Raw genomic sequence first — 25,739 nt, forward strand, 5'->3', positions numbered from 1 at the left:
CTACCTCCTGGGTTCAAGCAATTATTCTGCCTCAGCCTCCTGAGTAGCTGGGATTACAGGTGCGCACCACCACACCCGGCTAATTTTTGTATTTTTAGTAGAGACAGGGTTTTGCCATGTGGGCCAGGCTGGTCTCGAACTCCTGACCTCGTGATCCACCCACCTTGGCCTCCCAAAGTGCTGGGATTACAGGTGTGAGCCACAGCGCCTGGCCTCCCAGTTGGTCTTCACATAATAATTGTATGAAGAAGGTACTAACACTATCCTCATTTGAGGAATTTGAAATTCAATTAGATTTTAGGTAACTTATCCAAGATCATGCTCATTAAGTGGCTGAGTCAGAATTCAACCATCATTTGTATAACCAAGGTCCAGTATTCTTACTTTTAGTCACTGTATTATGTTGTCTTTGAACATATTGTACTTATAAAAAATGTAGCTAGGCTGGTTATAGTGGCTCACACCTGTTGGGAGGCCAACGCAGGAGAATCACTTAAGGCCAGGAGTTTGAGACCAGCCTGGGCAACATAGCCAGACCTTGTCTCTATAAAAATAAAAAATAAAAATTAGCCAGGTGTGGTGGTGCATACCTGTCATCCTAGCTACTTGGGAGGCTGAGGTGGAATAGGATTGCTAGAGCCCAGGAGTTTGAGGCTGCAGTAAGCTATGATCATACACTGCACTCCAGCTTGGGCAACAGAGAAAGACCTTGTCTCAAAAAAATAAAAAAAGTGGATAAAAGTCAAGTATCTTACAATTAAAACAAACTCATGTTACAGGAAATAAAAGAACTTACAGAATCATACTACTGAAAAGTACCAGCTCACTTTAAGGCAGGGTCCAAACAACATTTTGGGTCTTTATGTCTTTCTTCCTCTCTGTCTCTTGGAAGAGCTCTCTCCAGTGGCAGACAAAACAGCAACTGGCAGCCCAAACTCATACTCTGCCAGCTTAGGAAGGCCAGCAGAAAGAGCCAGCATTTGCTGCGAATGGCTTTAAAAATAAAAAATCCTAGGGAAAGCCCTGATTTGTCTGGTTAAGATCATCTGCTTATCTCTGAACCAATTACTGTGGCTAAGTGAATGGGGCCCTGCAATTGCTGGGGCCTGGATAACACGCCCCATCTCAGTGGTGGTGGGTCAAAGCCCTACTTGACCTACAGAGAATGAGAATGGGTTCCTTACTCTAAAGAAGAATTCTGTAACCAGAAGAAATCAAAGTGGTTTTAAAAACACAAAGGCAAAGGCTGTTCAACAGAGGAGAGTTCACATCCCTTCTGGACCACAGATATATAATGAATTCCCTAGATATTTCCCACTCTTGGTAAACAATGTTTGAAACATATTTTCCTCATTTTGCACATGTTCTTTAGTTTTTATATTGTCATGCCCTGGGTTATTTTCTATTGTTTTCAACTCTAAGCCCTCCCTCTATACCCTGCTCTGAAATGCTAGGTCTGGAGGCTAAAAACTACCTCTCCCAGATGTGCTTACCAGCTGGCTTCCTGTTACGGTGTAATGATTGGACAATTGGAGGCACTAGAAAGACATAGCAAGGCACAAGGAGAGAAAAAGTAACTCACTTCTTGTTACAGATTCCTGCTAGCTCCACACTGACAGCAAAGCCTAGTCTAGCTTCTCTCACCACTTCCAATGCCAGCTGTGCTTTGCCCCCGTTGATGGTTCAATCCCCGTGCACTTGGTGTTCCAGGGAGAAGTCTAAGAACTGAGCCAGAGTAGGGGTGGAACTTCTTCTAAGTTCAAGCTTCTAGGACCTCCTCACAGACACTTCCTCCCTTTTGTTTTTCCAGCCCTGCAAGTGGTAGCCGCTTCCATCAGTACCTATCTGGCTTACCTCAGCATCCTGGTTTTCCAACAGCTGGGTAATCAATTTCCTGCATCTACTGTGGTTGAAATATCTAGCATGGTTTATGTTACTCTGACTAAACAGGTTCTTCTTATCTTCATTCCAGTGACTGTCCCATTGATGCTAAAAAATTGGCACTTGTAGCCCATTTATATCTCTATTTCAGCTATACAAAGTTTATGAGCTCTTATAACTAATATCACCACTTTTTAATTGTTTTCTTTTTATAAAATAGGAATGTACAAAATAGTGGAACAATTGAACAAATGCTGCTATACAAGGATAGACATGCTGTTGGAACTAAACTTTTGACTGGCAGGCAGTAATCACATGATACTTTGAAACGTTTATCATTAGCTGATATATGAAAGATACACTTGGTACAAGGATGACTCAGAAATATGTGACCACTTAACATTTTAAAAGTTGAGAACTGCTTGTAATTGCTTTCCTGCAAAGGAAATATAAAAACTTCAGTGGTCACCTACGGCCACTAGCGTAATTAGAACATTTTTATTAACCATCTTGATCTTCTTGAGTAAGCCTGGTACAATTTTGTGCTTTAAGGAGACAAGTGATGAAAATCAAACACTTCTAACCATAGCTAATTACCTCATGCAGTAGGCAGGGTTCTAAAATGACCCCCAAAATTCCTGTCTTCTTGTAGACAAGTCCTGTATAATCCCCTCCCTTGGGTGTGAGTGAACCTGTGACTATGATATATGTCACTGTCATGATTATATTATATTATACAGCAGAAAGATTTTACAGGTATAATTAAAGTCTCCAATCAGTTGACTTTAACTTAAAAGGGAGATTATCCTTGGTGGGACTGACCTAATTGTGGGAGCCCTTGAAAGGGACTACATCCTTCCTGAAGTCAGAGATTTAAGACACGAGGTAGAGCTGCTTTAAAGAGGGCCACATGGCAGGAATCTGAGACCAATTTCTGGTACCTGAGAATGATCCCTAACCCACAGAAAGCAAGAAAATGGGAACATCAGTCATACAGCCATAAGGAAATAAATCCTTCCAACATCCTAAAGAAGGTTGGAGGGGATATTTTTTTTTTCTTTCCCCAGTCGAGCTTCCAGATGAGGATGCACCTGGTGGACACCTTAACTTCAGCCTAGGATAATACTGAGCAGAGGACCTAGCTAGCCATGGTGAACTCCTGACTCACAAAAATGGTGAGATAGTAAATTTGTGTTACGTTAAGCCACTATATTTGAGGCAACTTGTTACAAGTAACAGAAATATAATATAATATATAGGGGGTGGGAATTCCTATTGCAATAGAAGCAAAATATATAATAGCCACAATAAGAAAAGGGCGCAGTGGCTCATACCTGTAATCTCAGTACTTTGGGAGGCCGAGGTGGGCAGATCATTTTAGCTGAGGAGTTCGAGACCAGCCTGTGCAACACGATGAGACCACACCTCTACAAAAAAACACAAGCCAAGCATGGTAGCATCTGCCTGTAGTACCAGCTATTCAGGAGGCTGAGGTGGGAGGACTGCTTGAGCTCGGGAGGCGGAGGTTGCAGTGAGCCATGATCATGCCACTGCATTCCAGACTGGGCAACAGAGTAAGACTCTGCCTAAAAAAAAAAAAAAAAAAAAAAAAAAGAAAGAAAGAAAGAAAGGCATAAGAAGTTAAATTTTAAAAATTATAAAACTTCACTGATCAATAAAAGGGAATTTAAAAAAATGGGGAGACATATTACATCCCTATGAGGAAAGATTAAGTGTTTTAAATACATCAATATTTAAAGAATTTTTATGTCCAATAAAAATGCATTAATAGCCCAATAGAAAAAAAAGTGAAGGACTTGAACAGAAATGTTGGAAGACTTGGAAATAGCCAATAAACTTGGAAATGATCAATAAATATGGTCAATTTTAAAGTGGCAAACATTTCAAATACAGTAATATTTAAAGTTGCGGGTGTAAGAGATGTGTGCCCTCATCACTGCAATGGGTGTATCAAGTGATATAATTTTTATAAAATGTAATTTTATATTGCATATCAAGAGTCTTTAAAAAGTTCATCCTCTTTGATTTAGTAATTTCACTCCTAGTATTCTATCCATAGGATATAATGATATGTGTGCTAAATGACTTTGTAGAATGATATTCAATGCAGTGTTTTTTATAAGCTGAAAATAACCTATGATAGCAAAATTTCCAGCATTTATTCCACTTAAAATGATTGAACTAAGTCAAACTATACTCATTCCCTTGGATAATGATTGGTTAGGAAACTGACGTGTGTTCCAGTCCTGGCTGAAGACATGACCAAGTTCTGTAACGACTTTGGAGGAGATTCCTTGTCCTTAACAATGACACAGAGAGGAAACTGTAGCTCATCTTTTCTGAATATTTCTGTGCCTGAATGTGGTGTCTGAGACCATCTGATTATCAGGAGTGGAGAAAGCCAGAGGGTAAAACTGACCCATTGAAGACAACAGAACAGAATGATGGAAAGACCTGGGCATTCTCTTGCCTCAGGGGCTTTGCATTGGAATACCCACTGCCTGGAATGGTCTTCTCATAGATACCTGCACAGCTTACTTACTTCCCTACCTTCAAGCCTTTGCTCAAATGCCACCTACTTATGAGACCGAGCCTGACCACTCTATGCAAAATTACAATTGACTTCCTCTATACTGCCACTAACATTTTTAGTTCCTCTTCCATCTTCTATTGTATTCCATAGAATTTATCACCGAACATACTTATATAATGCATTTATTATATCTATTGTTTACTGCCTGTCATGACAAACTAACCTGTAAGCCCTTTGAAGGCTGGGATGTTTATCATTATTATTTATTGATAAATCCCTGTAGCCTTGAACAGGGCTGAGAACATAGTGGGACTTTGATAAACATTTGTTCAATGAATGAATGAATGAATCCAGCAGTAGTGATGGATTCAAGGTTCAAAACTTGAATCTACTGACTTCAAATTTCACAACTGTCCCCCCTGATGGTGTGCTGCTTTCAAACAGAAGAAAGACTATTAAGGGCACAAGTGAATGGACTTGCTATGCATAGTTTTAGAAAGCAAAACCAGGGCATATGGATCAAAACTACATGGAGCTTCTTAAGGGAACAACTTCTTAGGCTAATCCCAACCCACATTCTCCAGAGTGCAGCTCGCTGCTAACTCTGGTTTTACCATTCCCTTGGGGCCCTTTCACTTTAATCCCTTTTTGTCCTTATGACAGCTGAGTCCAAAGGCACTTTTTTGCCTTTGTTTCTTGTTTTTGTTTTTTAGAGACAGGGTCTCATTCTGTCACCCAGGCTGGAGGGCAGTGGTGTGATCATAGCTCACTGTAGCCTCCAACTCCTGGATTCAAGCAATCCTCCTGCCTCAGCCTCCCAAGTAGCTGGGCGTATTGGCACACAACACCATGTCCAGCTAATCTTTTTATTTTTTGTAGAGATGGGGAGTTCACTATGTTGCCCAGGCTGGTCTCGAAGTCCTGACCTCAAATGATGCTCCTACCTCAGCCTCCCAAAGTGCTGGGATTACAGGCATAAACCACCATGTCTGGTCTTCTTTGCCTTTAAGCCTTTCAATCTTTGGCTCAAATGTACACAATTCTTTCCTCAATCTCCAGTAGTCACATTGTGGAAGGCTACAATATTCAAAAGGAATATTATTAAATACTGTAATGAGGTTCTCCAGCCTTAGTACATCCCTGCTTTGATGCTTTGACCTTTGGAAAGTTCTTTGAGCTCTCTGAGTTGCCTTTAATTTTGTGCATCAATTGTAAAATAAATGGATTGAATTAGATTATCTCTAAAACTCTTGTGAACTCTCAAAACCTATGATTCTACTCTACCAAAGAATTAGAACTTGCATCACATGAACTAAGTAGTGATAAACTATACCCAACAGTCTTAATTAACCCATTCACTTCCCTTTCCAATTCCTTTCAATAGAGATTTTTTTTTTGGTTGGGAATGGGCATTATATGCGCATGAAAAATACTACTTGAAGCTACTTCTAATTATCAACTACTTAAGTATTTAAATTTAAAAACCAAGTTTTTCTTAAGTTTTTAAGCTCAACATGGAAGATTCAGCTTCAACTGACTCATTTATTTAAAAGATTCAATTTACCTAAAATTTAGCTATATTTAAAAACTGAGTTAAATTATTTTACACATTTTAAACGGCACTTACAAATTTAATATATCTAATTTTCTCAAATGCCAAATGCCTATCAGGGCAAACTTTAATGAGAAAGCCTGGCACGATGGTGCTGTAGTTAGTCAAGCTACTCTGGAGGGTAAGGTAGGAGGATTGTTGACCAGGAATTCTAGACCAGCATGGACAACATAGTGAGACCCTGCCTCAAAAAATGAAAAATAACTTTTAAAAAATCTAGTAAGAAGAATGATTTAAAACACCCATTCTCTTCTTTTAAATCTAATAATCAAGCTTATAGATGTAGTAGTTAAGTTTTATCAAACATTTAAAACCTTTACAAACTTGACTAAATTTTGTTATTCATTTCAAATTAATATCAGAAATCTAATGTGTTACATTTTCTTAAATGTCTCAAATGTTTCAATAACATTAGAATGTTAATGTTTAACTAAAACATGTCATCATAATTGTTAAAAGAGTTATTACTAAAATTAGAATCTACAAAAGGCTGTTTGTTATTTTGTGGTTCAGAAAGGGTCACTCTGGAAATAGCCTTCAGGATACAAAAATAACCCATAATCTCTAAACAGAACTAAAATCTATAATGGTAGAATGAGCTCAAGTTTTAGACCAAGAAAACTCAGCCAGACTGAGAGAGTAAATCCCAGGGATGGAACGATAAATGCCTTTGCAAACCTGTAGAAGTATAAAAGTAAGCATAGAGACAGTGTAGTTAATAAACCTATAGTGGTATACTTTTGTGCTAATTTTAGGACCTCAGAGACAGGATATGTGAAAATCCTCTTTATGCTGTAAAGCATTTATATATTATTATATATTATCTTTAAATTCATGATATCTGGCTTACTTTACATTGTAATTTGGTTAATTCTGAGAATGTATAGTTTAAAAATGCCTGGATGTTAATGCAGGGCTAGGGTTTTGCTGAAACCGAAATCTGGACCCTACATTTACACAGAGCGACCATCTGATGTCAGCGGTGATAGTTGCAGCAACAGCAACAGCAGGCACTGGAATTGGAACTGGCTAAAAGACAGACTCTTTGGTGGTTCCCTGCTCTCCTTTCCAGAGACCGCTGCCATCACAGTGATTTGGCTGCTAAAAGGCAACAGCTGGGACTTTGTTCAGTTTTATACAGGGCCAGTTTCTTTTCTTTTCTTTTCTTTTTTAATACTTTAAGTTCTGGGATACATGTGCAGAACGTGCAGGTTTGTTATATAGGTATACACATGCCATGGTGGTTTGCTGCACCCATCAACCTGTCACCTATATTAGGTATTTCTCCTAATGTTATCCCTCCCCTAGCCCCCAACCCCGACAAGCCCCGGTGTGTGATGTTCCCCTCCCTGTGTCCATGTATTCTCATTGTTCAACTCCCACTTATGAGTGAGAACATGCAGTATATGGTTTTCTGTTCCTGTGTTAGTTTGCTGAGAATGATGGTTTCCAGCTTCATCCATGTCCCTGCAAAGGACATAAACTTATCCTTTTATATGGCTGCATAGTATTCCGTGGTGTATATATGCCACATTTTTTTTATCCAGTCTATCACTGATGGGCGTTTGGGTTGGTTCCAAGTCTTTGCTACTGTGAATAGTGCTGCAATAAACATACATGTGCATGTGTCTTTACAGCAGAATGATTTATAATCTTTTGGGTATGTACCCAGTAATGGGATTGCTGGGTCAAATGGTATTTCTAGTTCTAGATCCTTGAGGAATTACCACACTGTCTCCCATAATGGTTGAAGTAATTTACGCTCCCACTAACAATGTAAAAGCGTTCCTATTTCTCCACATCCTCTCCAGCATCTGTTGTTTCCTGACATTTTAATGATCGCCATTCTAACTGGGGTGAGATGGCATCTCATTGTGGTTTTGATTTGCATTTCTCTAATGACCAGTGATGATGAGCTTTTTTCCATATGATTGTTGGCCACATAAATGTCTTCTTTTGATAAGTGTCTGTTCATATCCTTTGCCCATTTTTTGATGCGGTCATTTTTTTTTCTTGTAAATTTGTCTGAGTGCCTTATAGATTTTGGATATTAGCCCTTTGTCAAATGGATAGATTGCAAAAATTTTCTCCCATTCCGTAGGTTGCCTGTTCACTCTGATGATAGTTTCTTTGGCTGTGCAGAAGCTCTTTCATTTAATTAGATCTCATTTGTCAATTTTGGCTTTTGTTCCCATTGCTTTTGGTGTTTTAGTCATGAAGTCTTTGCCCATGCCTATGACCTGAATGGTATTGCCTAGGTTTTCTTCTAGGATTTTTATGGTTTTAGGTTTAATGTTTAATTCTTTAATCCACCTTGAGATGAGTTTTGTATAAGGTGTAAGGAAGGGGTCCAGTTTCAGTTTTCTGCATATGGCTAGCCAGTTTTCCCAACACCATTTATTAAATAGGCAATCCTTTCCCCATTGCTTGTTAGTGTCAGGTTTGTCAAAGATGAGATGGTTGTAGATGTGTGGTGTTATTTCTGAGGCCTCTGTTCTGTTCCATTGGTCTATATCTCTGTTTTGGTACCAGTACCATACTGTTTTGGTTACTATAGCCTTCTAGTATAGTTTGAAGTCAGGTAGCATGATGCCTCCAGCTTTGTTCGTTTTGCCCAGGATTGTCTTGGCTATATATGGGCTCCTTTTTGGGTCCATATGAAGTTTAAAGTAGTTTTTTTCTAATTCTGTGAAGAAAGTCAATGGTAGCTTGATAGGAATAGCACTGAATCTACAAATTACTTTGAGCAGTATGGCCATTTTCACAATATTGATTTTTTCTATCCATGAGCATGGAATGTTTTTCCATTTGTTTGTGTCCTCTCTTATTTCCTTGAGCACTGGTTTGTAGTTCTCCTTGAAGATGTCCTTCACATCCCTTCTAAGTTGGATTCCTAGGCATTTTATTCTCTTAGTAGCAGTTGTGAATGGGAGTTCACTCATGATTTGGCTCTCTGTTTGTCTGTTATTGGTGTACAGGGATGCTTGTGATTTTTGCACATTGATTTTATATCCTGAGACTTTGCTGAAGCTGCTTATCAGCTTAAGGAAATTTTTGGCTGAGACGATGGGGTTTTCTAAATATACAATCATGTCATCTGCAAACAGAGACAATTTGACTTCCTCTCTTCCTATTTGAATACCCTTTATTTCTTTCTCTTGCCTGATTGCCCTGGCCAGAACTTCCAATACTATGTTGAATAGGAGTGGTGAGAGAGGGCATCCTTGTCTTGTGCTGGTTGTCAAAGGGATGCTTCCAGGTTTTGCCCATTCAGTATGATATTGGCTGTGGGTTTGTCATAAATAGCTCTTATTATTTTGAGATAAGTTCCATCAATACCTAGTTTATTGAGATTTTTAGCATTAAGGGCTGTTGAATTTTGTCAAAGGCCTTTTCTGCATCTATTGAGATAATCATGTGGTTTTTGTTTTTGGTTCTGTTTATGTGATGGATTACGTTGATTGATTTGCATATGTTGAACCAGCCTTACATCCCAGGGATGAAGCCGACTTGATCGTGGTGGATAAGCTTTTTGATGTGCTGCTGTATTCAGTTTGCCAGTATTTTATTGAGGATTTTCGCACTGATGTTCATCAGGGATATCGGCTTGAAATTTTCTTTTTTTTTTTTTTGTTTCGGTTTCAGGATGATGCTGGCCTCATAAAATGAGTTGGCGAGGAGTCCCTCTTTTTCTATTGTTTGTAGTAGTTTCAGAAGGAATGGTAGCAGCTCCTCTTTGTACCTCTGGTAGAATTTGGGTGTGAATCCATCTGGTCCTGGGCTTGTTTTGGTTGACAGGCTATTAATGACTGCCTCAGTTTCAGAACTTGTTATTGGTCTATTCAGGGATTCAATTTCTTCCTGGTTTAGTCTTGGGAGGGTGTATGTGTCCAGGAATTTATCTATTTCTCCTAGATTTTCTAGTTTATTTGTGTAGAGGTGTTTATAGTATTCTCTGATGGTAGTTTATAATTCTGTGGGATCAGCGGTGATATCCCCTTTATCATTTTTTATTGTATCTATTCGATTCTTCTGTCTTTTCTTCTTTATTAGTCTGACTAGTGGTCTATCTTTTTATTTATCTTTTCAAAAAACCAGCTCTTGAGTTCATTGATTTTTTGAAGGGTTTTTCATGTCTCTATCTCCTTCAGTTCTGCTCTTAGTTATATCTTGTCTTCTGCTAGCTTTTGAATTTGTTTGCTCTTGCTTCTCTAATTCTTTTAATTGTGATGTTAGGGTGTCGATTTTAGATCTTTCCCATTTTCTCCTGTGAGCATTTAGTGCTATAAATTTCCCTCTAAACACTACTTTAGCTGTGTCCCAGAGATTCTGGTATGTTGTGCATTTGTTCTCATTGGTTTCAAAGAACTTATTTATTTCTGCCTTAATTTCATTATTTACCCAGTAGTTATTCAGGAGCAGGTTGTTCAGTTTCCATGTAGTTATGTGGTTTTGAGTGAGTTTCTTAATCCTGAGTTCTATTTGATTGCACTGTGGTCTAAGAGACTGTTTGCTATGATTTTCATTCTTTTGCATTTGCTGAGGAGTGTTTTTACTTCCAGTTATGTGGTCAATTTTAGAATAAGTGCGATGTGGTGCTGAAAAGAAAGTATATTCTGTTGATTTGGGGTGGAGAGTTCTGTAGATGTCTATTAGGTCTGCTTGGTCCAGAGCTGAGTTCAAGTCCTGAATATCCTTGTTAATTTTCTGTCTCGTTGATCTGTATAATATTGACAGTGGGGTGTTAACATCTCCCACTATTATTGTGTGGGAGTCTAAGTCTTTTCGTAGGTCTCTAAGAACTTGCTTTATGAACCTGGGTGCTCCTGTATTGGGTGCATATATATATTTAGGATAGTTAGCTCTTCTTGTTGCAGTGATCCCTTTACCATTATATAATGTCCTTCTTTGTCTTTTTTGATCTTTATTGGTTTAAAGTCTGTTTCATCAGAGACTAGGATTGCAACCCCATACAGGGCCAGTATCATGGGCATATGACCTGTGCTGTCATACAGGGCCAGGCACTTAGAAGGACCCCACACGTGATTTAATGCTCTATTGACACCATTTTGCAATTCTGAAAAATTTTTTAACAAAAGCTCCTGCATTTTCATTTTGCACTGGGCGGGGCAAATTATATAACCAGCCCTGGCTTTACAGTTCATTTGGATTTTTGCTGCTTCTAGAAAAACAAGTGAAATTTACCTTTAGTTAGTTACCAGCCCAGGACTGGGCATTCTCAGAACTGCCGTGACCTGCTTCCCTGCTAGACTGCTCCCTCTCTTTAATATCCATCAGCTGGACTCACCAACTCGGGAAAACCTGCATGGGTCTATAGGGAGACCCCTGCTGAGCTGAATTTGACTCCACAGTATTACTATCCGTCACAACCTCGTGTTGTTATGGGTGTGGCAAGACTTCTGTTATGCCTGATTCCAGCCAGTTATATATACAAGATCTCCTGCTCCAACCTGGCCCTACCTGGTGGGTTGCCTGGGCCCTGAGAATGCTTTCTTCTACAATGGACAGGCCAAAGGAGGACAGCGGGGGTTACAAAAAGATAATATCCATCAGAGGCAAAGAGTACTCAAAAGTGAACTTCTACCATTTCCACTGGATACTGATTAACTTCCCTGAGCCTCAGTTTCCTCATTCGTTTATGAGAGTAGCCCAGGAGGCATCTACCCCTCCCAACCCGCCAGGATTGCTGAGAGGACAGAGTACGCGTGCAAGGTTTTGCAATGTGCCAGAGCTTAGTAAGTGTTAGCACTTATGAAAACAGAGTTTATACATCATTTGGGTCATGGGACTCTTGGAAAACCTGATGATACCTATGGTTTCTTCCTGTCCCCGCCCCACCCCCACCTTCCAGCCTCCAAAAATGTCACCTCCAAAAAACAAATAAGGCAGGGCGCGGTGGCTCACGCCTGTAATCCCAGCACTTTGGGAGGCCGAGGCGGGCGGATCACAAGGTCAGGAGATCTAGACTATCCTGGCTAACACGGTGAAACCCCGTCTCTACTAAAAATATAAAAAATTAGCCGGGCGTGGTGGCGGGCGCCTGCAGTCCCAGCTGCTCTGGAGGCTGAGGCAGGAGAATGGCGTGAACCCGGGAAGCGGAGCTTGCAGTGAGCCTAGATGGCGCCGCTGCACTCCAGCCTGGGCGACAGAGAGAGACTCAAAACAAACAAACAAACAAACAAAAAACAAATAAAAAGGCTCGCCGACCCATGCCATAGATTGACGACCCTTGAAGGTGGCTCCTGGACCCAGGTTAAGCCACGTGTCTCTAAAATGTTCATTTAGGCGGCGCTGTGTTCCCTGCGGGAATCACCGACCTGCGGCTCCAGACCACGGGCCACCCCGCCCCGACACTGCAGGCGGGCTCTCCACGGGGGTCTGCGCGGCCCGGCGGGGGTCCTGACAGGCCGAGCGACTGCAGTAGGAGGGGGCGGGCCCGGCTCTCGGTCCGCCCCACGCCGGGCTCGGGGTGGGGGCTCGGGGCATATTACGGGATGGAAGCTCCGGGTGTCGCGGGGGCGGGAGGAATTCAGGGGAGGGGAGAGGCGCGCGGGTGAAAGGCGCATTGATGCAGCCTGCGGCGGCCTCTGAGCGCGGCGGGGCCAGACGCTGACCAGGTTCCGCTCCTCGGTCTCCTCCTCCGCCTCAAGCTCCGCGCTGCCCGGCAGCCGGGAGCCATGCGACCCCAGGGCCCCGCCGCCTCCCCGCAGCGGCTCCGGGGCCTCCTGCTGCTCCTGCTGCTGCAGCTGCCCGCGCCGTCGAGCGCCTCTGAGATCCCCAAGGGGAAGCAAAAGGCGCAGCTCCGGCAGAGGGAGGTGGTGGACCTGGTGAGTCCGAGGGAGCCGAGCCGGGACCGCCGCGCTGGTGGAGGGGACCTGGCCGCGCGCCGCACGGGCAGGGTGTCAGTCTGGCTGTTGGGGGTGTCTGTCTGTACAGCTGTGTGTCGTGTGTCTTGCTGCGCCTGGGTGTCATGCTTTTTATTAACAGGTAAAGAAGGACCTGGTTATGCGTGCAGTGAGTCTTGGAACTCAGAGGGGAGACCAAAATGGGAGGCCATCGTGGAGCGGACATGCGATATGGGCCCGGTGGGACTCCCCGAAGTACAGGGAATCCCCCAATAATTTCTGGCCCCAGGGGGATCCCTTGGGAAGGATGGGAGTGATAGGGCGGCAGTGAGAGTAGGATGAGGAGCTTGGGTAGGTCCGAAGTGGACCTGGGAAAAACCCTGGCCTCGCTAATCCCATGGACCTGGGCCTGGGCCAGGACGGTGCAACGTGTCCTTTGTTGGGCCTGGTGGCCACGTCTGCCTGCGAGAGAGAATAACAACCCCCACAAAGCATCCGTCCAACTCTTTGTAACTTGAAGACTGTGAGTCACGTTGGGTCATCTTCCTAGGGAGTATGGGCTGCAATTTACTTTGTTGGACAACCACAGCTGGGGCTAGGAATGGTTCAGAGGGTTTAAGGCTGGAAGGGGAAATGAAGGGGCCCGGCGCTAACCCTCTAAGGACCTGTTTTGCTTCTTCTGTTTAAACCAAATGGGCAGTCAGTCCTTACTCACACCCTGGGTCTTCGGATGTGGCCGCCAGGTAGGAGCATCACAGTCAAGCTAGGGGAGAAAACAGTTTCCAGGAAACTGGAAATGAACGGCCCGAGTGCTTTCCAGGGGCTCATCTGTGGGAAGGTATGTTTGCTTAAAATCCTTCCCTCTAAAAATCAACAAACCCAGTGGAGGGCGGAGAGGTCCTCTGCCCTGTGGTATGAGGGAGCCTTTCAGAGCTACCATAGTCCTTGGCATATCATAAACTTCAGTCTCACTTGCAGACAAACATGATTTACAGGCATTGCAAGACATAAATTGGGGCATTTTTTTTTATTAAAAAGAAAGTTTTGAATTTGTTAAGCTGCCATTTTAAACTGAGCTAATATACCAAGTTCCCTGGCAGCTAGTTCTATATTGGATTCAAAAGCGCTGGAAAAAAAAATTCCCCCCCCATTTCACACAGCACTTTTTGGTGGTAGGCTGTGTAATTTTGCTCCACAAAAGGGGACTATGTGTTCAGGCAACAGTTCTATTTTAAGTGTCCAAATTATTAAAACTGTACCAAATGAGTATGGTTCATGTGTAGTTTGCATTTTATGAATTTGTAGTTATGATACACAAAATACCCATTTTTCCTGTGAAGCTTGCTATTTTCCCCCCTTCAAGGATTTACAGTACCTGTGGTTTCCCACAACTCTAGCCAGACTTGGAAAAGATTTTGCAGTCAGGCTCAGGTGCATCCTGTAAGTTGGATTTGGTTTTGCTGACAGAAAAAGTCCACAGTCATTAAGGTTTCAACAGATTCTATAAAGCAACTTCTTTGTATAGGATCTTTCAAAGCGTTCCTTTCAAGCCTCCACCAAGCTCTGCCCCCTGGTGGCCAGTGAAGGAAACGGGGGCGTATAAAAGTGCGCTTCCCTTCACATTTTTTTTTTTTCATTCTACAGACATTTATTGAGAGTACTAAGCATGTGTTGGGTTAGCATTTTAAAGTAGAAGAAGACTGATGTAACACCTGCGGAATCGAGTCAAGTAAAGTTATATAGTCTCTGAAATGTATCTTTTAGATGAAAAGGTGAATAAAAATTCCCAATATGGCACGATGGACATGTTGGGCCAGATAATTCTTGTGGGGATTGTCCTGTGCATTGTAGCATGTTTAGCAGCATCCCTCGTTTGTACAGACTGGATGCCAGTAGCAATCCCCTCTCCCAAGGTGTGACAACCAAAAATGTCTCTAGACATAGCCAAGTGTCCTCTGGAGGACAAAACTGTCCCCAGTTGAGATCCACTGATATATAATAAAGTAAAATTTAGTCTGTGTAGCATCTTGCCCTGAGGGGAATAATAGTGAAAAAAATCAAAGACTATCAGAAGCAGTCTTATTCCCATTTGAAATCTATGTCTGAACATTGTATATATCTGCTTGTGAGAGTGAATTAAATTACTAAAATAAAAATAAAGTTTAAAACACACCAAACTATTTTGAAATATTTTGCACTTTTAAAATATTTTGTGTGTCTTTGAATACTTTTGTAATTGTTAAATGCTTTTTCTTTTTTTTTTAACTATTTCTCTGACAGTGAATAAGTAGTAGTGTCTTTTTCTTCTTACAGTCAGGAAAATGGCAGTGTCAAAGACTTAAAAAATCATTTATCAAACCAAAACTCAAACTGGCGATGGAGACACAAATTGATTAGCAAACATCAGTCTAATTATATAGGATTCTTCCCAGACAACTATTGGATTTTATCATCCAATCCCAGATACTGTAGTCAAAAGATAAGCTTTGAAGTTACTTTAATATCTAAGAAACTTTGTTTTTTGTTTTCATTGGAAAGTATAGTTATACAGAATAATACTAGGCAACTTACACAAATAGAGGAAATGTTAGAGTAAAAATTTAAGTGGATTGCGTTGGGTTTTAGAGTGTCTAATAAATGGCACCTTTGTTCCTAGCTGAACCAATTCAGGTGTAGACACAGGAATTAGACAGGTGGGGCACAGGATATCACCTTTACCACTGATCATACAGCATTGGCGTGTATGGCTTATGTGTGCTAGGCTGGTGGGTTTGCTAATGCTCTCTTCCCCAGGTCTAGACCCTGAAAGGTCCACCCAAGGCAGTGGACACACTTATCCAGAGTTGCTGCCTTGCACTGGTCCTGGGGAATCATAGGAATAATAATGGCTGACACATGCAGTGTTTACTGTGTTCCAGGCATTGTTCTAAGCACATTTTATATATTATTCACTTAAATCTCATACAAACCCTATAAAGTAAGTCTTTTTATTATTATCCACATTTTACAGATAAGGAAACAGGCACCAAAATGTTGAGTAACTTGCCCTATCTCACAGAGCTAATGTAAGGTAGAGCCGGGATAAAATCCAAAGAAACTGGCTCTAGAATCCATGCATTTAAATGCTACAAGATATCCTTCTCCAAAACAAACAGAGAATCGTAGTACTTACAGACAGTTTGACAGATTGTGGATGGTCCCCTATTGAGAACTAATGGTCACCTGAAACTAGGTCACTTACTGCTTCTCCTTGGGGAGGAGGGGTGGGATGAGAGGCCAGAAATGTTGTCCAAGCACTGCTTCCCCCACTTAAAAACAGGGAGAAGCAGGGATTTTCATATCCAAGTTGGAGATATTGCCAGTACAAGATAATTATTGACTCTTAAGATTTTATTTTATAATTATGTCCCTAGGAATTTATCTTAAGGAAATAATTCAAAAGAAGAAAAAGGTTATATGGATATTTTCATTACAATAATATTCATAATAAAAAAAGTAGAAATAAACTATGTATCCAAAAATAGTGCAATGTTTGCATAAAACTGTAAAAATCCAGGTCCCTTTGCAAGATACAGAGTTAGAAGAGAAAAGCAGAATATCAAATTATTTCCACCTTGGAATACAGCTATTTAAAATTGTATATGCTTATAATGAGCAGTAGAAGGGAGCAGGCAAATGAAATAATTTTGTCCTCCTCTGATGTGTGTGTGTGTGCGTGTAAAGTTTGTGCACTAAAAAATATGAAAGAAATCACAATATTTTAGAAATAACTTGAAAATGAATTCTCTATAATAACTCATCTAGAACATAGGCATGTGGTATGAAGGGATTCTTGACTCCAAGGGCTCAAAATAAATGCATTTCTAATCATACTAAGTCTTTGACTCTTAAGTGGTGAGAGTTTTCTTCGCCTTTTCTTTCTCATTATAGTATAATGGAATGTGCTTACAAGGGCCAGCAGGAGTGCCTGGTCGAGACGGGAGCCCTGGGGCCAATGGCATTCCGGGTACACCTGGGATCCCAGGTCGGGATGGATTCAAAGGAGAAAAGGGAGAATGTTTGAGGGAAAGCTTTGAGGAGTCCTGGACACCCAACTACAAGCAGTGTTCATGGAGTTCATTGAATTATGGCATAGATCTTGGGAAAATTGCGGTAAGTTTGAATTATTTTAAAATTGAAGCAAGATTTAAGGGTTTTCATATTTTAGTGTCAATTTTTAGGTCACATTTTATTATTATATTTTTAACTAAAAGACTTAAAAAAGAGAAGTAGGTAGCATGTGACTTTCAATTTAAAACTAATGAAAAAGTTTATAACATTTCAGAATTAATTTCATAAAGATATTTCTAAGACAAATGCTTATCATTTTAACCATAGTATCTAAAATAACATACTTTTTAAAAATGCAAACAAAAGAGAGCATATGTGTCTGTGTTGGACAGTAAGCAACTTTCCAGTCTTATCCTAAAGTAAATTTAAATTTAGTCTAAGAAATTCTGCCCTGCCTTCAGACATAAAGGTGGGAAAAGATTTCCAAGAAATTACCACGTTGATCTGGAAGCAGAAGTCCATTGGTGTTTGTCTTTATTTAGGTAGCATGCCCAGCTTAAAATTGCTAAGCCTAAGAGAAGTGAAATGGGTTAGATGTGAGGTACTACAGCAATTATTTTAAGTTATTCTGCAACATTAAGGCTGAGTGGCAGAGAATTACTCAAAATAGCCTGTCTGGTCATGTATTTTGACTAATGTTTCAGTCACTTTGAATAGTGTTTGCTTCAAAAGTAATTGGCAAGTCCCCTGGGATGGAAGAGAGTTGAAGAAGTTGATGCTATTTATAAGCCTCTTTTCTCTTGTTGATGAACTCTGTACATGGTTCCATATTCACAACATATTACTTCATGATTTTACTGCTACCATCAAGCAATTACAAGAAATTTGTTTCATAAAACTCTAAGATTTTAAGATGCACTCTGTGTATAATCCCTGTTCCTTATCTCAGCTCTTTCTGCTCTATTAAGAGTTTGAGACTGTCTTAATTGTTTTGTGAGAGAATTTCCATGTAGCTTCCATGGTTATGATGACTATGACGTTTTCTGTGTTCATGTGTGTTTCTAGAAAGCATTTTGTTAAAATGTTCCCTAGTTATTTAAACATCTGACATTGATAGACTGGTTGTTTATTTATAGTTGTTCATCAAAAGTTACTGAGTTCTTTCTAAAAGCTATCCTTGTGGGTTCTGAATTATTAATATGTTTTCAAGTTCCTTTTAGCAATGGTCAGGATGGGTATGGGAACCTTCTACGAGTAAAGGATAATAGGTCCATGAGCCAATAGACAGACAAATTTGCAAAGACCAATGAGAAAATAAGCAAACAAGAAACCTGGGCCTCATCATTGTGTCATATAGATAAAGACTAAAAACCCTGCCTTTCCTTTACTCCCTCATACTGTTTGCTGTTGCTCGAAAAGAAACAGGTCAAGAGTGAACACGAATGGACAGTACTAGTCTAGAATGTAAGTTCCATGAAGGTAGGGATTCTGGTTTGTTAACTGCTCTATCTATACCATTTAGCACATAGTTGGGGCTCAGTAAATATTTTTTGAATGCAAAAAACAGAGGAAATATATAAATTGATTTTATCAAAAATACTGAAGGCTAGCCTTTTTTGGTAAAACTGAAAGATACCCTCAATGGGGTGAAAAGTTCTAAGAAAGCTGCAATTTGATTTTCTTAGAGTTCCTATATCAAAATCTCTTATCTAGCTTGCAGAAAATCTCCCTCCCTCTATAAAAGTTAAGCTTTATTTTTGTTTATTTTAATTTTTTTGAGACAGAGTCTCACTCTTTTGCCCAGGCTAAAGTGCAGTGGCACAATTTCGGCTTACTGCAACCTCCACCTCTCGGGTTCAAGTGATTCTCACGTCTCAGCCTCCCGAGTAACTGGGATTACAGGCGTGCGCCACCACACCCAGCTAATTTTTTGCATTTTTAGTAGAGACAGGTTTCACCATGTTGGCCAGACTTGTCTCGAACCCCTGGCCTCAAGTAATCTGCCCCCCTCGGCCTCCCAAAGTTCTGGGATTACAGGCATGAGCCACCACGCCCAGCAGAGTTAAACTTTTTAAATATATTTTGGGGAAAAGGATAGTTAAGTAAAATTCACCAGTCTCAAAAGCTCTTTTTAATTAAAATAGAAAATGTTAATTAAATCCCATTTCTGTGTTTGTGACAGGAGTGTACATTTACAAAGATGCGTTCAAATAGTGCTCTAAGAGTTTTGTTCAGTGGCTCACTTCGGCTAAAATGCAGAAATGCATGCTGTCAGCGTTGGTATTTCACATTCAATGGAGCTGAATGTTCAGGACCTCTTCCCATTGAAGCTATAATTTATTTGGACCAAGGAAGCCCTGAAATGAATTCAACAATTAATATTCATCGCACTTCTTCTGGTATGTAAAATTGTGACATTGCAAGATGTGCCTCAGATCTAAGTAAGATTAGTTTTGAGTCCCACTATCATGTTGGTTCACTAGCCTACTGTAAAGGGACCTCTAGCAACTTTTCAATGCATGATTCTCCACCCTGGGTTGTACTTCCGCATTACCTCTTGATCTTTTAAAAATACATAGATGCCTGGGCCCTATCTCTGATGAACTGACTCAGAATCTCTAGCAGTAAGACCACAGCTTCTGTGTTTTTTAAAAGATCCCCTGGTGATTCTGATGTGCCCCAGTCTTGAAAATCAGTGAGTTAAATGACGTGGCAAAATAGCCAATAATGCCATAGAGCAGTAGTCTTTCAACTTTGGCTACATATTGGCCTCACTTTAGGAACTCTGGGAACTTTAAAAAGAAATACCTATCCCACCCTTCCAGGGAGTCAGATTTAACAGGTCTGGGTGCAGACTTGGCAATGAGACTTTTGAAGTATCTCTTGGTAGGCCGGGCGTGGTGGCTCACACCTGTAATCCCAGCACTTTGGGAGGCTGAGACGGGCAATCACTTGAGCCTAGCAGTTTGAGACAAACCTGGGCAACAGGGCGAAATCCCATCTCTACAAAAAAAATACCAAAACATTAGTCCCAACTACTACGGAGGCTGAGGTGGGAGGATGGCTTCAGCCCAGGAGGCAGAGGTTGCAGTGAGCTGAGGCTGCCCCACTGCACTCCATCCTGAGTGATGACGGAGTGAGACGCAGTCTCAAAAAAAAAAAAAAAAATCTCCTGGTCATTCTAATATTCAGCCAAAATTGAGAACCACTGGTTCAAACTAATAAGGAGACTGATTTTTCTGCCTTATCCTTTAAAAGGGTGGATACTGTCTGCTGAATTTGTAAAAGAGAAAATTTTTTACTGTTTCTGTATTCTGTTTCCACCTACTATGAGAAAAAGACATTCAGTGGTCACTTAAACTGTCAGAAAAATATCACTGGGTTGTTTTATGTACTTATGTATTTGTTTGTTTATTTATTTATTTATTTTAGAGACAGGGTCTTGCTCTGTTGCTCAGCCTGGAGTACAGTGGCAGGATCATAGCTCACTGTAACTTTGAACACTTGGCCTTTGAGTGATCCTCCTGCTCAGCTTTCCAAAGTGCTGTGATTACAGGCATGAGCCACCATGCCTGGCCTGTTTGTTCTATTTTAAGATTCATTAAAGAAAGTTTAGAAAATACCAGAAAATAGAAGAGTTAAAAAAAAAAAAAACTATTAATCTCATCCTCCAGAGACACCACTATCAATATTTGGTTGTCAGCCATTTTGGTTTCTTGAGTTGCAGTGGATGGCACACCATGACAGTACAGCCTGGTAGCATCAGAAAGTGTACATACTGTTATATTCATATGCCTTTTCATAGAAGAAAAATAAGAAACTGTACATATGGTTAGCATCATTTCCTTGATTTCTTGAAGAGATTTTTCACTAATCTTATACTTAAAAATGGTTGAGGCGAGGGAGGAGATAATCTCACTCTTCCCTTCCCTCAAAATAACATTTCAGCATTCTTTGGGGCTCCAAGTCAGATACTGAACCCCAAAACCAATTTATTCCTAAGCAATCAAGGGCATCCCCTCCACATTTTCCCTCAGATCCCCACAATATCCTTGAAACATAAAGAAGAGATTTTAACCCCCTCTCTTTGCATATTGAGAAACCCAGGGAAATACAGCGTCTTACACAGGACAGTAGAATCAGCGTTCAGGAGAGCAGAAACCAACGCCCTGTTCTCTTGGCTCCCAGTTCTCTTTGTGATCAGATTAAAAACCCTATTCACTAAGTACTTAGATACATGTGCTGGAAAGGAAGAAGTGCTTCCCATCTAAGAAACAGTCTTTAAAATAAGAAGAATCTAGATATTAAAAATAAAATTTGATTAGGAAGTGATATGTTTAGACAGTAGTTGATATAAGCAACTTACATTCTATTCTGTTATCTTTAAGGTGTGTGTTAATATTTTGCTAATGTAAGCCCTTAGGCCCAGGAACTGTGACCTATACATGCATATACTTTATAAATAATTTAACACAGCATTTCCCAACCATTGTGTGCAAACTCATTTGGTGTGATCAGTTGGGTGGAGTGTCACAAGTAATTTGTTATTAATAACAGTTTTTGTATTATTGTGGATTAAAAGTTACCTCTGTAACAGAATCACTTTCTCTGACATACTGATAGTCTCTCTTAAGGGAAAGGAAAGGGGTGCACTTATAGTTAGCATATCAGAGGATGGCTTAAAGCCTTGATATGCCCATGGGAGTTTGACAAACGGTTGTCATGTTACATGGTGTAGGAGGAAAACAGGTTGAGAACTCCCAATCCAACATATCGTTTTTACTTAACAAGCTATCATACTACATTATCACAGCAAAAATGTTCATTCAACATTATTTCATCTGCTAAAGACCATGAAGTGACCATTTGACTCTCCTCAGATGAGGCTGATGCAAGACCCAAGCTTGTCTGACGTCCTTAGGCCGTAGGGGGAAGTGAACAAGTTTCTAGGCCATGGCTGTCAAGACCCTGGGAAAACATGAGCATTTGTAGGCATTTCCACTCGGCATGGTACTAAGAATACCAGATTAAATGGGATTGTGGGCCTACTATTTAGTTCCCCCAACTTGGGAAGGGGCCTGAACCAGAGACAGGTCCCTAGATTCTGAGAGACTTGCCCTGGATTTACTCCTGTGATAGTTTATGTAAGCAGATTGCTTCAGACCTACATCCCTCGGTCTCAGCAGGAATGCACTAACCTCAATCAAATACGAAGCCTAACCAGTCACATGAAGTCATCCACTACAGTGCTTATATATCAGGATTCATTTTCTTTTTTTTTCTTTTTTTTTATTATTATACTTTAAGTTCTAGGGTACATGTGCACAACGTGCAGGTTTGTTACATAGGTATACATGTGCCATGTTTGTTTGCTGCACCCATTAACTCGTCATTTACATTAGGTATTTCTCCTAATGCTATCCCTCCCCCAGCCCCCCCACCCTACAACAGGCCTACAACAGGGTGTGATGTTCCCCGCCCTGTGTCCAAGTGTTCTCATTGTTCATTTCCCACTTATGAGTGAGCAAACTATCACAAGGACAGAAAACCAGGATTCATTTTCTTAAAGAATCTGCCAACCTACAGTTTCTTCTCCAGCTTTACACATACATCAAAGGTATCATGTTTTTTTGCCTGCTAAAATGACCACTGAGGGATTTTTTTTTTTTTTTAATTTAAGAGAAGACTTTGGTAATGCAACTTGTATTGTTAGTAGGTGAAAGTCCAGAAGACATGTGAAAAGGTGCATAATTATAATGCATAAAAACACAGGAAAAGCAGGGGGGATTTTTTGTTTTATGTTTTTTCACTATGAGGAAATTCTGTGTAAAATGGGATTCCCAGATTGAAGGACTGGTGTAATGATTATGTAGAATTTCTTTTAATGTTATAAAAGTTATTTCTTCTGGCTGGGCATGGTGGCTCATGCCTGTAATCCCAGCACTTTGGGAGGCCGGAGTGGGCAAATCATGAGGTCAGGAGATCGAGACCATCCTGGCTAACGCGATGAAACCCCATCTCTACTAAAAATACAAAAAATTAGCCAGGCGTGGTGGCAGGTGCCTGTAGTCCCAGCTACTCAGGAGGCTGAGACAGGAAAATTGCTTGAATGTGGGAAGCGGAGGTTGCGGTGTGCCGAGATTACGCCAGTGCACTCCAGCCTGGGCGACAGAGCAAGGTTCCATCTCAAAAAAAAAAAAAAGAAGTTATTTCGTCTACTTGTCTAGCATCACTTATCAGCAGATAAGTGTTGGAAAGGGCTTTCTTTTTTTAAAAAAGACTTGCATATCAGATGAAAGTCTTGGCTTTTAAAAGTATATGTAGCCTTTCTTTGTTTACTCAAATAAATTGCTTTTTGGTTTTAAGCTGTCTCTGTAAGTATACAAATTCTGGTTTTATACTTGAAACCTGTAAGAACACTGCTTGTTAAACTTATATCATAGAATGGATATGTACACATCTTTTAAAAATATTTATGTACCAATTTAGAAAAAGAGGACTTTATTATAAAAACCTTATCAAGTATTAAAATTTTTAAGTAGCATTACATTAAACAGAATTACAAACTAGCTTTCTAAAGTTATAAAATTTAACTAAAGGATTTTGCTCTTTGTTCTAAAGAAAGATGTAACTTTCATCTTTGTCTTGCAGTGGAAGGACTTTGTGAAGGAATTGGTGCTGGATTAGTGGATGTTGCTATCTGGGTTGGTACTTGTTCAGATTACCCAAAAGGAGATGCTTCTACTGGATGGAATTCAGTTTCTCGCATCATTATTGAAGAACTACCAAAATAAATGCTTTAATTTTCATTTGCTACCTCTTTTTTTATTATACTTTGGAATAGTTCATTTAAATGACATTTTAAATAAGTTTATGTATACATCTGAATGAAAAGCAAAGCTAAATATGTTTACAGACCAAAGCGTGATTTCACACAGTTTTTAAATCTAGCATTATTCATTTTGCTTCAATCAAAAGTGGTTTCAATGTTTTTTTTTTTAGTTGATTAGAATACTTTCTTCATAGTCACATTCTCTCAACCTATAATTTGGAATATTGTTGTGGTCTTTAGTTTTTTCTCTTAGTATAGCATTTTTAAAAAAATATAAAAGCTACCAATCTTTGTACAATTTGTAAATGTTAAGAATTTTTTTATATCTGTTAAATAAAAATTATTTCCAACAACCTTAATATCTTTAAATTAATTGCCACTAAAATTGGAGTTTCTAGTCTTTATATCTGAAAAATTTAACATAAATCCAATTTGTATTTATTCATTTAACACTCATTTATTAATTTTTAGTACATGTATAATATGGTTCCATTTTTAAAGGAATACAAAGAGAAAGTGGTATTTATATGTCAGGAAATATATCAGCACTTTAGGAATTTTATCTTTATTTAACAAAGAGTAACAAAGGATGGATTCTATCCTCAAATTCCTTACCATTTGGTAGAGAATATCAGACATATATAGAAATAACAGTAAATCAAAGGTTAATATGTTGATTACTATAAAAGTGTTGAAGTGTGTGATGTGGTTCAAAGGAAGAGTGATCACTTCTGGCTGAGGTGATCAGAAAGAAATCCATGAAGGCAGTATACATGTAAGATTGGTGAAGTTAAGTAAATTCTGGGCTTGAATTGGAAGTATCGGTATGAACTCATAAAGTACTTTATCTTAAATAAAGCTACAAAACAGTAACAAAATCTAGCTTTGTTTACCGAAAAGGCCCAGAAACAATTACCAATCCAGTAATGCCCAGAATGTGATCTCTACACTCCCATTTCCTACTAAAGGGAACTAAAAATCCTTGAAGAAATGGGAGATTTCACCTATGGGGCAGGAAATGTACAATATGAGCATGGAACATTTTGTCATACTGGAAAACAAGGCAGCTATGAAAAACAACTCAAAAGGATCCAAGAGCCAACATTTGAATTGGTTCTCACTGTTAAAGATGACAATTTAAGCATCAATAAAGAGAATAACTGCAATGGTTTAAAACAACAAATATGTTCAAATACATGAGTTCATAATATATTAAAATAATTGGTCAACTTACAGTATGCCAGCAAACCAACTTGTTACTTTGAAAATTGGTAAGTAGAACCAAACATTTCTTCTGCTTTCTCTATATGTACTGTATGTCTGAGTAACCAAATTGTTGATGAAGGGAAATTTCTCTTTCTAAAAGTGTATATATATATATACACACACACACACACACACTATATTATATGTCTTATAGTAACATCATATGTTGGTGGTATAGCTTGTAAATGAAGGAAGAATGATAAAATTCCAATATTACCTGTTTTCAACCCCTCATGAAGGGATCTAGTAATGAACATCAATGACTGATAACATTCCCAAAAGAGATAGACCAGCTATGTGCCTCTAATGAAAGTATATAACAGCACTCAGGAAGTAGTTTTCCAAGAAATAATCAAGCCAGGATCTGATTTAGCCTCTAGTTCCAACCATTAATTTGTGGGAAATACAGGGGATAAAAGAGCATGTTCGCTGACACCACAGGGATATAATCAGCAAAATCCAGACTGTGGGAAACTTGAAAGAATTTGGTTTCTTTAATAAATAATTGTAAGAAAAGTGAGGGAGAAAAAAACTTATAGATTAAAAGAAAAGATCATATCAACCAATTGCAATGTTTGGACTTTATTTGGATACTGATTCAAGCAAACTATAAACACAAAAACAAAACTTCCTTGAGACAGTTGAGGACATGTGAACATTGGCTGGATAGTTGATGAT

At 39.6% G+C, this 25,739-nt stretch overlaps 1 protein-coding gene across 2 annotated transcripts; it reads left to right on the forward strand.

Annotated features, from left to right (window-relative positions):
• The first annotated feature begins 12,212 nt into the window (after positions 1-12,212).
• Positions 12,213-24,154, forward strand: CTHRC1 (collagen triple helix repeat containing 1). 2 transcript variants are annotated; one of them, XM_054498577.2, is made up of 4 exons: positions 12,213-12,895; positions 16,844-17,065; positions 19,146-19,362; positions 23,615-24,154. In XM_054498577.2, exons 1-4 carry the CDS (start codon positions 12,746-12,748, stop codon positions 23,755-23,757), a joined length of 732 nt encoding a protein of 243 aa, XP_054354552.1. In that variant the 5' UTR covers positions 12,213-12,745; the 3' UTR covers positions 23,758-24,154. The 2 variants fall into 2 exon arrangements, with proteins under 2 accessions (XP_054354552.1, XP_063525088.1); XM_063669018.1 differs by having other exon boundaries at positions 12,348-13,751.
• The last annotated feature ends 1,585 nt before the right edge of the window (positions 24,155-25,739 follow it).

The sequence above is a fragment of the Pongo pygmaeus genome, chromosome 7, assembly GCF_028885625.2.
Source record: "Pongo pygmaeus isolate AG05252 chromosome 7, NHGRI_mPonPyg2-v2.0_pri, whole genome shotgun sequence".
NCBI classification, from domain to species: domain Eukaryota; kingdom Metazoa; phylum Chordata; class Mammalia; order Primates; family Hominidae; genus Pongo; species Pongo pygmaeus.

Excerpts from the sequence above, each read along its gene's own strand:
- CTHRC1 (XM_054498577.2), top strand. The coding sequence starts at position 12,746 with ATGCGACCCCAGGGCCCCGCCGCCTCCCCGCAGCGGCTCCGGGGCCTC. Across the intron at positions 17,066-19,145 it reads TAGATCTTGGGAAAATTGCG|GAGTGTACATTTACAAAGAT; the intron begins GTAAGTTTGAAT and ends TGTTTGTGACAG. Across the intron at positions 19,363-23,614 it reads TATTCATCGCACTTCTTCTG|TGGAAGGACTTTGTGAAGGA; the intron begins GTATGTAAAATT and ends TTTGTCTTGCAG.